Source organism: Eschrichtius robustus, chromosome 17 (assembly GCF_028021215.1).
Source record: "Eschrichtius robustus isolate mEscRob2 chromosome 17, mEscRob2.pri, whole genome shotgun sequence".
Taxonomy (NCBI): domain Eukaryota; kingdom Metazoa; phylum Chordata; class Mammalia; order Artiodactyla; family Eschrichtiidae; genus Eschrichtius; species Eschrichtius robustus.
In genome coordinates, this window is record NC_090840.1 from 13,921,961 (window position 1) to 13,935,351 (window position 13,391).

Genomic DNA, 13,391 nt, shown 5'->3' on the forward strand with positions numbered 1-13,391 from the left:
TAGACATAGGTGAGTAAAATTGAAAAGTTGACGGAGTAAATATCTGGAATTAAGCATCTCACTGCTTGGCACATTTAAACGTCACCAACATCACTGATACTGGTCTGTAGATAATGGGAAAAAATACGTTGCTTATGATGGTTAAATGCTTGCTACTTAAATCAGGTAGTTTCAACAGAATAATATTTTTCTGGTCTGGGTTGCGTTGAGTTTGATTATGAGTGAAGAAAACTAGTAGAACACTTGGCAATGAAAACTTTATTCCGCCATGTTCAGCTCTAAGAGTTTCAGGGACTATGAGTTGATTAGATACCATTTATGATTAAATGTTCATAGGAGATGGGATCAAACCTGGGTGACAGACACTTCCGTGCTTTCATGTACTTAGTAATATGTCCATTATTTAAAAAAAAAATATGTCTATCTACCTATGATTAGAAAAAAAACTTATGTTTATTATAGAAAAGTTAGAGAGTACAGGTTTTTCTAAAGGAAGACATTTTCTTATAATCATATTATCCATAAATGACCATTGTTATTTTTTTGAAATTCAGTGCTAGTTGATTTTTCTAAGTATTGACACACGTACATACAATCACGTATTTATAAAATGGGAACATGATTAATGATCTGGGGGGGTTTTTTGAAAAAAATTAACAAGATATTATGGATATACTTGGAAAACATTAGCTTTTTGTCTGCAAATCATTGATGGTCTCGTGTTCCTGTATTAGATTTCCATGATTTGTTTAACTAATTAATTAATCGAGAGAATGTATATAAAGTGCTTAGCATAATGTCTTAATGTACTATGATTATATCAATATTACTATTTAAAATTGAAGTCTATTATTTTAATAGTAATAAGCAACTTCATTAATTTGAAGATAAATGAAGGTTACCACTTCAGAAACAAAAAGGTTTATTTTAACTACTTACGAAAATATTCTAAGTATATATGGTATAGTATTCTTCCCTACCTTAATATATATTTTCAGCAATAGCTGGGTCCATCATTTATCTTAAGAATTAAAGTGCAGTGTAATGGGCTAGATTCTGCAGTGTCATCAAGGTAGAGGCTTTAGCTTCTACCCACAGCTTACCAAGGGGTCTGAAGGAGTGAGAGTGACTCATTAAAGTTAGTAATTTAGGAAGACTTTGAGATACAGGGCAGCAAATAACCATGACAATGTCTTCTCTCTAAACCTAATTATGATCTATTAGTCACCCTTTATCCAACCCTATCTAGGATGAGGCTTATCTAGTTGCCTACCTCTGGACAATTTGAGGCCATTTAAAAGGAAAAGGACAGACTGGAAAGGACTAAGGCAGTAGTATTCCAAAGCAATCATTAGTAAACTAAAGGCCCTCTCCATGGCCCCTTGCCCCCTCATTTAACCCGGCAAATACTTTTCACTGATCATAGACATTTCAAGTTAGAGGACTTTGAAGTCATCAGCTTCAATACTGAATAGAAAGGGGCAGATCCTCAGTCCTAGAATTAATTGCTAGATGAGCAGGGTTGGAACCTGGGTCTTTTGACGCTTCCCTCCGTGTTTGCTGCACAGTATCTGAAACCCGATATTTCCCGTCCAGGTTCAAGCCTCTCTTTCACCATTTGCTTGCTAATTGTGTTGCTTCAACAAAGTCATCCATAAAAAATGGGGATAATAAGAGTGCTTATGTCACAGAGGTGCTAAGAACATTAAACAAATCTAGGTTTGCTGGGACGAAGTGAGAGAGTGGCATGGACATATATACACTACCAAATGTAAAATAGATAGCTAGTGGGAAGCAGCTGCATAGCACAGGGAGACCAGCTCGGTGCTTTGTGACCACCTAGAGGGGTGGGATAGGGAGGGTGGGAGGGAGATGCAAGAGGGAGGAGATATGGGGATATATGTATATGTATAGCTGATTCACTTTGTTATACAGAAGAAACTAACACACCAATGTAAAGCAATTATATTCCAATAAAGATGTTAAAAAGATAAATAAATAAAAATAAATAAAATGTATTGGGCACCTATGAGGTGCTGAGTACATTATGAAAGGTAGCATTAAATAAGAAAAAAAAAAAAGAAGAACCTATTCATGTGTTCTGCATGTAGTATGTATTCCAGTGATGTTATCTGTGATGCTTATCTATTCTCTCATTTTATTTTTTTTTCACTGCTTCTTTCAAGAGCACATTTTACATTTTATTTCAAAACTGTTTTGAGGATGGAGTACTCAATTTTTTCCTTTTTATTTTTAGTTTGTCTGAAGTATTATAACCTTTCCTTTCATATGTCCTTATTCTAACATATGATTCCTATAAATCATTTTCATATTTTCTTATAATAGCTACTTATAATTTATGTAGTATCCTGTTTGGGGGGAAAAAGGCAAAAATATGACGGGTAAATACAACAGAATTTTTCTTTTGAACCTAGCTGTATTTTACACTTGATAACATAAAGGAAATTTTCAGAAGGCTTTGTAGCAGATAATTTAGTGCACTTATTTTCCTGCAGGAAATGAGCATTCCTCTTGTATAAATTTAATTCTTCTTTTAATCATATAGTGGTCCCAGCAGGGGAACATGTTTTCCAAAGGTCGTTTTATGAAGAGAGCCCAGTATTATGAACAAAATGCATCTCACGGTGCTCTGTATAAATTTTGTTAAGAAAAAATATCATCATCTTCTTGAAGATTAGAGTAAGATCAACCTTGCTTAGCAATATAAGAAAGATAGAAGACCTTACTCAGAAAGAGTTTTGAGAGTTCACTATGAATTTTTCACAGTCCAAAAGCAACAATAATTCACCATGGCCAGAAAGCTCCAAGTTATTTCAGCAAAAGTGAACTCTCATTCGTAACATAGAGAAGCGTGAGCTACCTCTATTTTTGGTTTCATGCTCAGAAGATGTATTTATTCCCTTTTCTTTTCCTCAGTCAGTTCTATCTTCCATCTTCCAGTGTACCTTTGACACAGAGTAGTGCCAAGGTGATGTTCAAAGGAAGCAGATACAGCCTTATCCATCAAAGTGTTTAATTAAGGATACAGGATAAATTAGTTCCGTGACCTCTGTGCCACCAATATGCAGATCACTTCATAGTGTGTCACCTAATTTATAATAACATTTTCAGACTCCCCTAGAACAGACAGTTTGCATTTCTATCACGGAATGCCCGAATGCCTGCCAGGGTTATATTTTAAATTGCGGGGCCAGCCTCTGCGTTCAGCCCTAAGGGCAGTGTATGGCTTTCTCGAGTTTTCTAGATGCGGTGTTGCTCTTTCATAGACTGCAAATAAGTGCTGTTGTACCTAACTTCTGATTCTGTCTAATGTGCCCTTGAAGTGCTGCCAACTTTTATTTCATGATTAATTCATCATCTTTCGGAAAACACTTTTGTTTCTGGGGCATCAAGGGCCATCCATCAAAATTTATTGGGTTGTATTCATTTGTCTTTGCTCTCTCTGGCAATTTGTTTAAACTCATTTTTATTGTTACGATGTTCCGTCTTGTCTCGTGTTCTCTGCTTTTCATTGTTGCTTTCTGATTTCGGCCTTCCTTCCGTGGAGTAGATCGTTTATTACTACCAGTGGGACATCCCTCCCTGGTTTGCCATGACGGCTGACTCAAGATCTCCATCTCTTCATCTTCTTTTCCATGTGGATTCATTAAAAATACAGCTTTTCTTACTCTCGTTTACCTTTTGGTGTGTTATCCTTTTAAAATTCCACTGAATAAACACAAAAGTTAATCATACTTGTTAAATTCTTTTGATACTGTGTTTGACAGATCTGTTCTTAAAAACCAGCTCTTTGTTGTTGCTTTTTGCTGAAGTTCCCAACAGGTAGAAACATGTGAACCCTGTGTTTCTTTTATATTAATTTTAATGATGAGGTTTCGCAGCATACTGATGCCTTCTTTGTCAGAGTAAACTAAGGAGAGAAGCTTCCATTTTACTAAGTAGTTACATAGTTCACAGCAGGGCAGTTTACCAAAGCTTTCTCTTTTCATCTCCACTGACACCCTGCAAAGTAATGTTAACATCATCAGCTTTCCGTGGAAACTGGCTCAGTTAAGGAGTTCATCCAAGTTATCCGACTATGAAGTGACTAAATCAAGATTCAAAGCGAGGTTTGTCTGACCCTAGCGCCTGTTCCTTGTTCAGGATGTTCTATACAACGATTGTGTTCCGTGGCGGAGCTCAGGGTGACATGCCTGCTCTGGGCCCCCGGAAGGGCGCCCACCATGCTTGTCCAGCCCAGTGTCTTTCACACGGGAGACTATGATACGCATTCACTGAAGGACTGAATAAAGGTGTGGACAACTACTGTTTCAACCAACTGTGGCGTTTTAAAATCATCTTACCTTATTTTTGATTGGCTTTAGGACAGTGAAAATCCCAGATTCAGCGGAGGGACTTGGCTTCCAGATCCGAGGATATGGCCCTTCGGTGGTGCATGCAGTGGGAAGAGGTGAGAAATCCATCCTGTGTGGTGACCAGCTCGCCAGCAGGTTTGGGTACTCCTTGCTGAACAACAGTATGTTTAAAAGTGCATAATCATGTTGCTGTGAATTTTCTCACTGGTATTTCTACTGTATTAGCTCAATGGTAGTATATTCCTAAAGCAATATTTTCAAAAAGACTCTTCAAATTGTAAGACATATTTATCATTGTTAAAAATTCATAAGAGAATGATGCTTCCCAATCTCACTTTTCTGCATGCTTTAGTTTAATCAAAGGATATAATGACTTTAAGGTTTTGTATTTTTCTCTGACAGCAAATTATTATATTTTTGTCAGCAATTCAAAGATGTGAGTGTTTGGGCTTAAGAATGATCTGTTTGCTTTACATAATGTCTGTTGCTATATGATTACTTTATTACTTTATTCTCATAAGCCATGCATTTTAAAAAGCATAAAATGCATTTTAAATTGAATAATTTATGTGACAAAAAACTTATGTTTATATTTTATTCTCTTTTTGTTTGATAGGCAAATCAGCCTTTGATATCTCTTGTTAACATATGTACTTTTAAATTTTATGCTAACACTAATGTGATTTAAGGGAATAACTGTTAGATCCCACGTTGCTGACCATAGTAAGTAAATTGCTGCTATAGCAAGAAGGATCCATCTAAGCGTACGAAGCCATGTGTTTATCTTAACAAGAGACATGCATGCTTTTCATTTCTAAGATATGTGAACTGCAGAGCATCTTAACATGATCACTCCAATATTAGACTGGAAAATTTTGAGAGGACATTGCTATCAGAATCAAATTAATCAAGAATATACTAGCTAGACCCCTATTAGATTATAAAATTGCTTTCATTCGTATATGTATGATAAAAATTAATCTTATTTCAAAACTTGTCTTTTCACTCAGAATTTTAAAACACATAGATTAATAGACATTTAAAATGTTTCCAGTAACTCATTAAAATTATAAAACTGAAATGGGATTCAGTGCATACCGAAGTGGGATATTTGATACATCAAATGTCTCCTTCATTTTCACTAAACCAAAAAGGAGCCAGTCACATTATTGATACTATGAAATAACGGAAAACCTAAGTGAATCGAACTGTGTCTGTTTCCCTATTACAGTATCTTTTAAAGAGCAGGGTTGTATTTTGGGAACTTAGTCATAGGGTAGGGCCAGTTCTGGTTACTATGCTTTTTGCTTCTGAAGAGTAAAAGAAAGACTCATGTGCTTTTCCTTTTGAGTGTGTATTAAATATGGTATTAGTCTGTGGTTTCCTTTTGCACTGTAATTTTGCCATAAGAAAAAGAAACTTCTTTCCCATTTTTCTTCTTCAGCCCTTTCCCATGGTCACACACTAGAGCATATCAACAATTGGACTTTCACCTGTGGAATCTACAATTCTAATATGCCAATTTCTGACTACAGTCTCTTTTTTTGGGTCTCTTATCTGGTTGCTTTAAAATTTGGTTGGTTCTTCGATAAAAAATGGTAAACAAAATTCCATTGGGACCTCCGATCTCGGGATCCTTCTCCTTTTCTCCTGGTTGATTATATCCCTCAAGGTGCCACGTCCTTCCTTAGCCAGCTTTATCCCCGCGGTGGGTCACTTCCATCACTCTTGTCAGCATTGTTAGGGTCCTCTCATCCCTGTCTCTCACTTGCGTACAGGGTCCTCTTGTGCTTATCCCTCAGGTGCATCCAGGCCACCTTATTTCAGCTTTGGATAAACCTAACTACATTCTTTGCTTTTTCTCCTGAGCAGCTAGGAAAAAACTATCATGGATATGGAATTAGTATCATCCCAATTCACTGTCTTGTCTTTTACTGAGCCCCTGTTACTACTCAGCAGTGTTTTTGTGTGTCTGATCAGCTGTCTCTTTTTCTGTTCATTATTGCCTCCTGTCCCCCATGATGACTTCCTTTTTCACCTCACAGACGTGTTCAGGCTCCCAGGTATGAAGCCCTCCAAGTCCCACACCCTTTTTTTGCACATGTTGTTGGCTGTTTTACCATCACCAATTTTTCTCCTAGTCTAGAGGAAGAGGCCTTCCATTTTCCTCTCTGGAGTTTAAGGTTAATATCTCTACAGATATTCTGGAGCCTTCCCCTTCAGATACCTCCTCTGGGGTATTACACTGTCAGATATTCCCTTTCCAGAATTTTCAACCTTTCTCTTTACTGGATTACTATAGTAGAGGCTATAAACATGCTCAATTATTTCTCATTGAAATAAACAAAGAAACAAAACTGTCTTAAACTGAACAGCAAATACAAAACCTTCCCTCTTCCTTATTTTCCTCTCTAGATCCTTGCTACACAGAGTGTGGTTCACAGACCTACAACGTTGGCATCACCTGGCAGCTGGTTAGAAATGCAGAATCTCAGGCCCCATCTAAGACTTACTGAATCAGAGTCTGTATTTTAACAAAATCCCCAGGTGATCTGTATGCATGTCAAAGATTGAGACCCTCTGCTCTAGAGTAATGCTCTCAGAACTTATTTTTGTCATGCCAAACTTCCTGAAACGCTGGTCTTTATTTTGGCTGGCCCTTCCTCACTTCCTATTTGAATTTTAGCCCAGTGCTATAGACATCTCCTCCCACCTCCTACCCACGTCTCCAAGAATAACCCATGTCTTATAAGACTAATCATGGACTTAACTGGACAATACAATGGACGTTGAGAGTTCTTGTCTTAATTGAATATTCTGTTGCATTTGTTCAAACTGACTGCTCCCGTTGGCCTAAAACGTTCATTATCTTGATTTCTGAGATGGTACTTTTCAGATTTTTCTCCTACCCCTCCTCTGCCAACTCTTCATCTATTGACCCCTGAACTGTTGGCACTCTCTTCTCTTCTTTGCCTTCTTGCTCTCCATAAACAATCATATTGATCCTCCTTGCTGGGGATTTCGAAATCTCTTTCTCCCGCCCAGATCTCTTGAGTTCTATAGCCTAGATCTAATTGTTTATTAAACATTTCCACCTAAATGCCCCTTTGGCACCTTAAGAAACCCAGTATTATCTCCAACTGAACTTTTTAATCTACTCTCTGAAGCTGCTTTACCTTCTGTATTCTCTCTTTATTTAAATAACTCCATCTACTCAGCCACTGAGTCCGAAGGCAGAGGAGTGATCCTGAGTGCAGGCTAGAGCCTTTCTGTCAACGCCATCATGAAACATCAAGTACTTGATCTCGTTCTCCCCTTTATAGCTAACGCTACCTTAATTCCGTCCTGGGGATTTGCAGTGGATGCTTGCTGTGATTTTGATTTTTGACTTAAACTCTGATGATTCATCCTCTGTTTGCGTAGGCGGGGGTTGGGGGTGATCATGTCACTTCTCTGCTTAAAACTCTTAAATGTTTTTCCTCTTGCATGTACAGTAAGGTTCACACTCAGGACTTCACGCAAAGCGCGCAGAGACTGCACAACCTGCCTCTGCTTTGCTCTCCAGTCTCTCTCACCCACTTTCATTCTAAGCTCACACTGACTGCTCCTATGGTCCCAAATGTCCAGGTTATTCTTGACTCAGTGCCTTTTTTCAGGCTCTTTTTTTTCTTCTTCTTCTTTTTTTAAAAAAAAATTTTATTGGAGTATAGTTGATTTACAGTGTTGTGTTAGCTTCAGGTGTACAGCACAGTGAATCACTTATACATACATCCACTCTTTTTTAGATTCTTTTCCCATATAGGCCATTACAGAGGATTGAGTAGAGTTCCCTGGGCTATAGAGTCCCCTGTCCTTATTAGCTATCTATTTCATATATCGTAGTATGTATATGTCATTCCCAGTCTCCCAAGGGTATCCCTCCTCCCCACCACCCCCTGGTAACCATAAGTTTGTTTTCTACATCTGTCACTCTATTTCTGTTTTGTAGATAAGTTCATTTGTACCCTTTTTTTTAGATTCTAGGCTGTTCTTTCTGCTGCAGTTGTCCCTCCCTCCCTCAAGACTCAGCTCAATCCAGAAAAACCACTTAATATTTCTGGGAGTGAATTTTAGTGAGAAGAAATGTATACTCTCTTCTTGAATATAAATTATGTTCTTTAAGATGTTTAATAATTCCTTTGTGGGAGAAATTGCTTACAAAGAAAGGCTCTTCTAACATACTTATGATAAGTTTTATAATCATTGATGTTAATTATGTACATTGTATTTAGCAACGGTGCTTTGTAAATGTTGATTTGCTCAGAATATCAAATAGTAATGATTGGAAGGTTCTGAAAATCTTAACTCACTGGTTAGGGTATGCCACTATATCTCTGCAAATAAATGATGGACAGTTGATGTTTTCTGATTAATTTTATTCTCCACAAATTGTCTGGTTCCTGACCCTTTGTACGTATCCTGAACTCTCATTTTCCTTAGCAAATCCAGTCCACTCCTAGTTGCTAATTGACTTGATTTTTTTCCTTAAGAATTTCTTTTAGTTGTTGGCATTTTAAAAATGAAAGTAAATAGTGTTTAAATATTTAGAGATTTTGTAGACTAAAGGAAGGTAAAAAGGCCTGTATTTCTGGCTTTCTCATTGTGCCATTATATATGCATATTTAGAAAATTAGATCGATTAGACATTTGAAAGGGAAAATAACCGATTAGCATTATAAAGGTCTCTTCACAATATCTCTTCAAACTAATTCTTCAGGGGGTGGGAAGATATTTGTTCAACACAGTTTGAATGGCCAGTTAAAAAGCAGGGAATTTTTGAGAGGGCATTGCTGTCAGAGCCAGATTCATCAAGAACATGCTAGCTAGATGTTTATCATATTTTAAAATTGCTTTCCTTACGGTATATGGGATAAAAATGAATCATATTCCTAAAATTAGTTTTTGGCAGTTTTCTCATTTGTATTTAAAGGAACTGTGGCCGCAGCCGCTGGTCTTCACCCTGGACAGTGTATCATCAAAGTAAATGGAATCAATGTCAGCAAAGAGACACACGCCAGTGTTATTGCCCATGTCACGGCCTGCAGGAAGTACAGGAGACCAACGAAGGTAAACTTCCCTTGGCTGGTGTAGCTGTAATCACAAACTTGCACAGAAGGCCCCGGGGACAGCATGGGATAGTGCCAGGGCTGTTTGTGGTTTCCACTGCCAAGTTCACATTTAAGTGCAGCACTTTCAATCTCATAATGCTTGTTTTATCTGCATAATTAGTTATAATCGATTCTGCTTAAATGTCCACATTTTGCTGCTACAGTATTATCACCAGTTTAAAAAGTGCTCTGGGCTATTTTCATTTTCATTGTGATGAGTTTTCAAATAGCTAACTGTTTATCAAATTGAAATCCAAAGGTCTGACCTGTTTTCTTGACTCTTGTGATTGCCTTAGAATCTATAATGGTCAGGATGTACCTCCATCTGTATATATGAATTATGAAAAAGAAAAAATTGTGGGTTTTATAGGGTCTGTGATTGACTGTTGGATATATTTTTATTTAGGTAGCTGGATTTAGCTTTTAAAAGAAAATACCAATATGTGCTTGCCGTTACTTAAAATTTTAAGCACTGTCCTCTGATCCAAAGTTTAAGTGCTATACAAAAATAAAATTAGAATCCTAATTGACAAGGAAAGCTTATTATCTCATGAGATACAAGGGAGTGTTGGATTATAGGAGAAAATTCTCTCAAATTAATTAACTGAGTGCAAAAGGAATTTTAAAGGACAGGCTTTCTATTTTTTTCTGTCATGCTCGGTGAAGTACTCTTTTCTAGATTTGAGCATATGACTTTGTGTCCAAAACAGAAAGATGAGTGGCTATTTTCTCCTAGGCCAGGACTGACATCCTGCAAAATACTGAGCCCACAAGAAAATAGCTGATCAATTTTGCTTACTAATAAGGTCAAACGAGCACAGCAGATTGGAATTCACACGTAGATGCCTAGGTTATTTGGGTTGACAGTAGTTTAATAAATATTTATTGAACTGTATTAGTAAATGAAGTTTTAAAAAGATACTAAAATGATCAAATTTTTCCCCTTCTATCAAAATTTTTAAAAGTAGCCAAACTGATTTGAGTTTCATTTCTTTTCATTTCCCCTGTGTCCCTTGTTGGAGAGGTGTTGATCAGTGAAATAATTAAGAAAAGCAATAAATGGACAGAAAAATTCACTAAGTGAATAACGTGCTCTATCGGGTATCGACTGCCACAAAACAGACTGTCCCAAAACTTAGTGACTTAGAACAACAGTGATTAATTGTTTCTCTTGGTTCTCCGGGTTGACTGGGTGCTGGTTCCTGTGAGGGCTTCGTCCTGATGTGGCTTTGTTCTGCTGGGAACTGACTGGTGCTGGGGTTCCCCTCCTGATGGCCTCTCACTCCAGAGCCCCTCCACCTGGCCTTCCTTTCCATTCCTTAGCAGAATTCTCCTTTGTGCCTGGTGTCTGGGTTTCAAGAGGGAATATTACAGGCAGTCAACTCTTTACATCATGCTTGCCACTGCTATCCCTTTGAAGAGTCAGATCATGTGACCAAGCCCAGGATGAGTGTGGGAAGGAGATACACAAAGGTGTGGACTCTGGGGGATGTGGTTACTTGGAGGCCACAACAGGTCACCAAGGTGTACTTGAATGATTAAATGTTAACTAACATTTTAATGATGGGTAGCAATATAATAATCAAACACAATTGTGAAGTTAATACTAGAGAAAAATGGATAGTACAAATTATATCACACTTCATTCATGCAACTCAGCTTATCATCTTACCTAGGAAAAGTACAAACATTAAAATGGTAATGCAACCCTGAAAGCATTACTTGGTAGCCATTTCATCTCTCTCATTTATCTAAATAAGACAGGAACTGCTACTTCAATGAAAATATAGGATTATTTATGACGTGGAAGGATTAAAAGATAGTTATATCAATTGGGAACCCCATGAGATGAAAGGTGTTCTTCCAATTTTCTTATTGGTTTGATTCACAAAAACCATTAAATGTGTTGAAACATATGTGACTGTTAGGAGAGCATTTAAATCATTTGTACAATTATAGACCATTGCTTCTTCAGAAAAGTGTCTATCTAACATTTATTTAAAAATGTAATTTATAATTCATTTTGAGATAGACTTGAGTCATTTAAGACATTTGGGAAATACATCTTATTTAAAAGCCTATTATCTATCTTTGGAAGAAAAAAATCTCAAGCTTAAAAATGTCAGTTTGTTGAAAAATATATTTTTTTAGTTTTATCATCCTATCAGATTCTCACTGACTTAGTAATCTTTTTTTTTTTTTTTAATTTATTTATTTTTGGCTGTGTTGGGTCTTCATTGCTGCGTGCGGGCTTTCTCTAGTTGCGGCGAGCGGGGGCTACTCTTCGGTGTGGTGTGCAGACTTCTCATTGCGGTGGCTTCTCTTGTTGCGGAGCATGGGCTCTAGGCGCGCGGGCTTCAGTAGTTGTGGCTCGCGGGCTCTAGAGCGCAGGCTCAGTAGTTGTGGTGCACGGGCTTAGCCGCTCCGCAGCATGTGGGATCTTCCTGGACCAGGGCTCAAACCCATGTCCCCTGCATTGGCAGATGGATTCTTAACCACTGCCCCACCAGGGAAGTCCCTGTTGAAAAATAATGCCACCGACTTTCTATTAGTTTCTGACATTGATTTTCCTTCTCTTTCAAATGTTATTGTATTTTATTGTATTTAAACTAGAAGAATAAGTAAGATTGTCAACTCTCCTTTTGAAGCAGGTTTATGAAATGGATATGCATCTCAGGAAGCACTAATACCTCTGAGATTTCTTTCTCCCCCTCATTTCCAGCAAGATTCCATTCAATGGGTTTATAACAGCATTGAGAGCGCTCAGGAAGACCTTCAGAAGTCTAACTCCAAACCCCCAGGAGATGAAGCAGGGGATGCTTTTGACTGTAAAGTAGAAGGTGGGTTCCTCCTTTTGCTCCTCATTGCCCTATGGTATGCTTTGTCCATGTGCCATTGCCGAGTCCCAGTTATTGAAAACCTTATATGTTCAAGCCACTTCTTTGTCATCTCAAATAGATGTCACATCAAATCCCTAAGTCGTAATTGCTGGTGACTAACATAGAATAGCTATGACGCTTTCTTAGGTACTTTATTAAATGTTTTATGTGGATTATCTCATCAAGTCATCAAAAACGAAAATCTATTAAAGGTGTGATTATCATCGTTCTCATTTTATGGGAGAAGAAATAGAGAGCCATATAGTGAATGGACGTGCCCAAGCTAGTAATTAGTGGTATGAGGATTCAAACCCAAGTTATGATGTTTCCTTATTTTGAGTTGAAACGTTGTGTGTACCTTCCCACTCCACTGTGGTTCACAAACCAGCAGTATCAGCATCACCTGGGTAAGACAGAGACACAGAATCTCAGCCCCACCCCAGATCTACTGAATGAGAATCTCCATTTTAACAAGATCTGATCTTATCTGTATGTACATTACAATTTGAGAAGCCCTAGTTTAGAAGGTCCATAGTTCCTTTGAAAATACATTTCTTTTCCTTTTCTTTTAAATAGAAATATAGTTGATTTACAATGTTGTGTAAGTTTCAGGTGTACAGCAAAGTGATTGTTATACGTATATATATATATTCTTTTTCAGAGTTTTTTCCATTCTAGTTTATTATAAGATATTGAATATAGTTCCCTGTGCTATACAGTAGGTCCTTGTTTTGAAAATACTTTCTTGATTCAATAACTTTTACTGTATTCTTACAGTAATGGAGGAGGCAAACTAATAATGTGAGTATGAGGGGGAGAGAGATCTTTTGATATGGACTCATACCATTTCTGTTTTCTCAGTGAAGCAAACCTGCAGGTCACTCTATTCAGTGGCAAAGGGTGAAGGGACTGAGGCAACTACATTTACGTTTGCATTTAACAAATACCTTGAAATATCATTATAAACTTTTTCATGGAAGTCCTTGAAT

The 13,391-nt window shown here is 37.5% G+C and overlaps 1 protein-coding gene across 2 annotated transcripts in view; it reads left to right on the top strand.

The window, feature by feature from the left end:
• The window catches only part of PREX2 (phosphatidylinositol-3,4,5-trisphosphate dependent Rac exchange factor 2), a 291,158-nt gene that overhangs the window by 148,550 nt on the left and 129,217 nt on the right, over positions 1-13,391 (top strand). For both annotated transcript variants that reach the window (XM_068525808.1, XM_068525809.1), the window contains exons 19-21: positions 4,386-4,471; positions 9,346-9,482; positions 12,246-12,363. In XM_068525808.1, the coding sequence (XP_068381909.1) occupies positions 4,386-4,471; positions 9,346-9,482; positions 12,246-12,363 (341 nt within the window). The remainder of the gene's footprint in view (positions 1-4,385; positions 4,472-9,345; positions 9,483-12,245; positions 12,364-13,391) is intronic.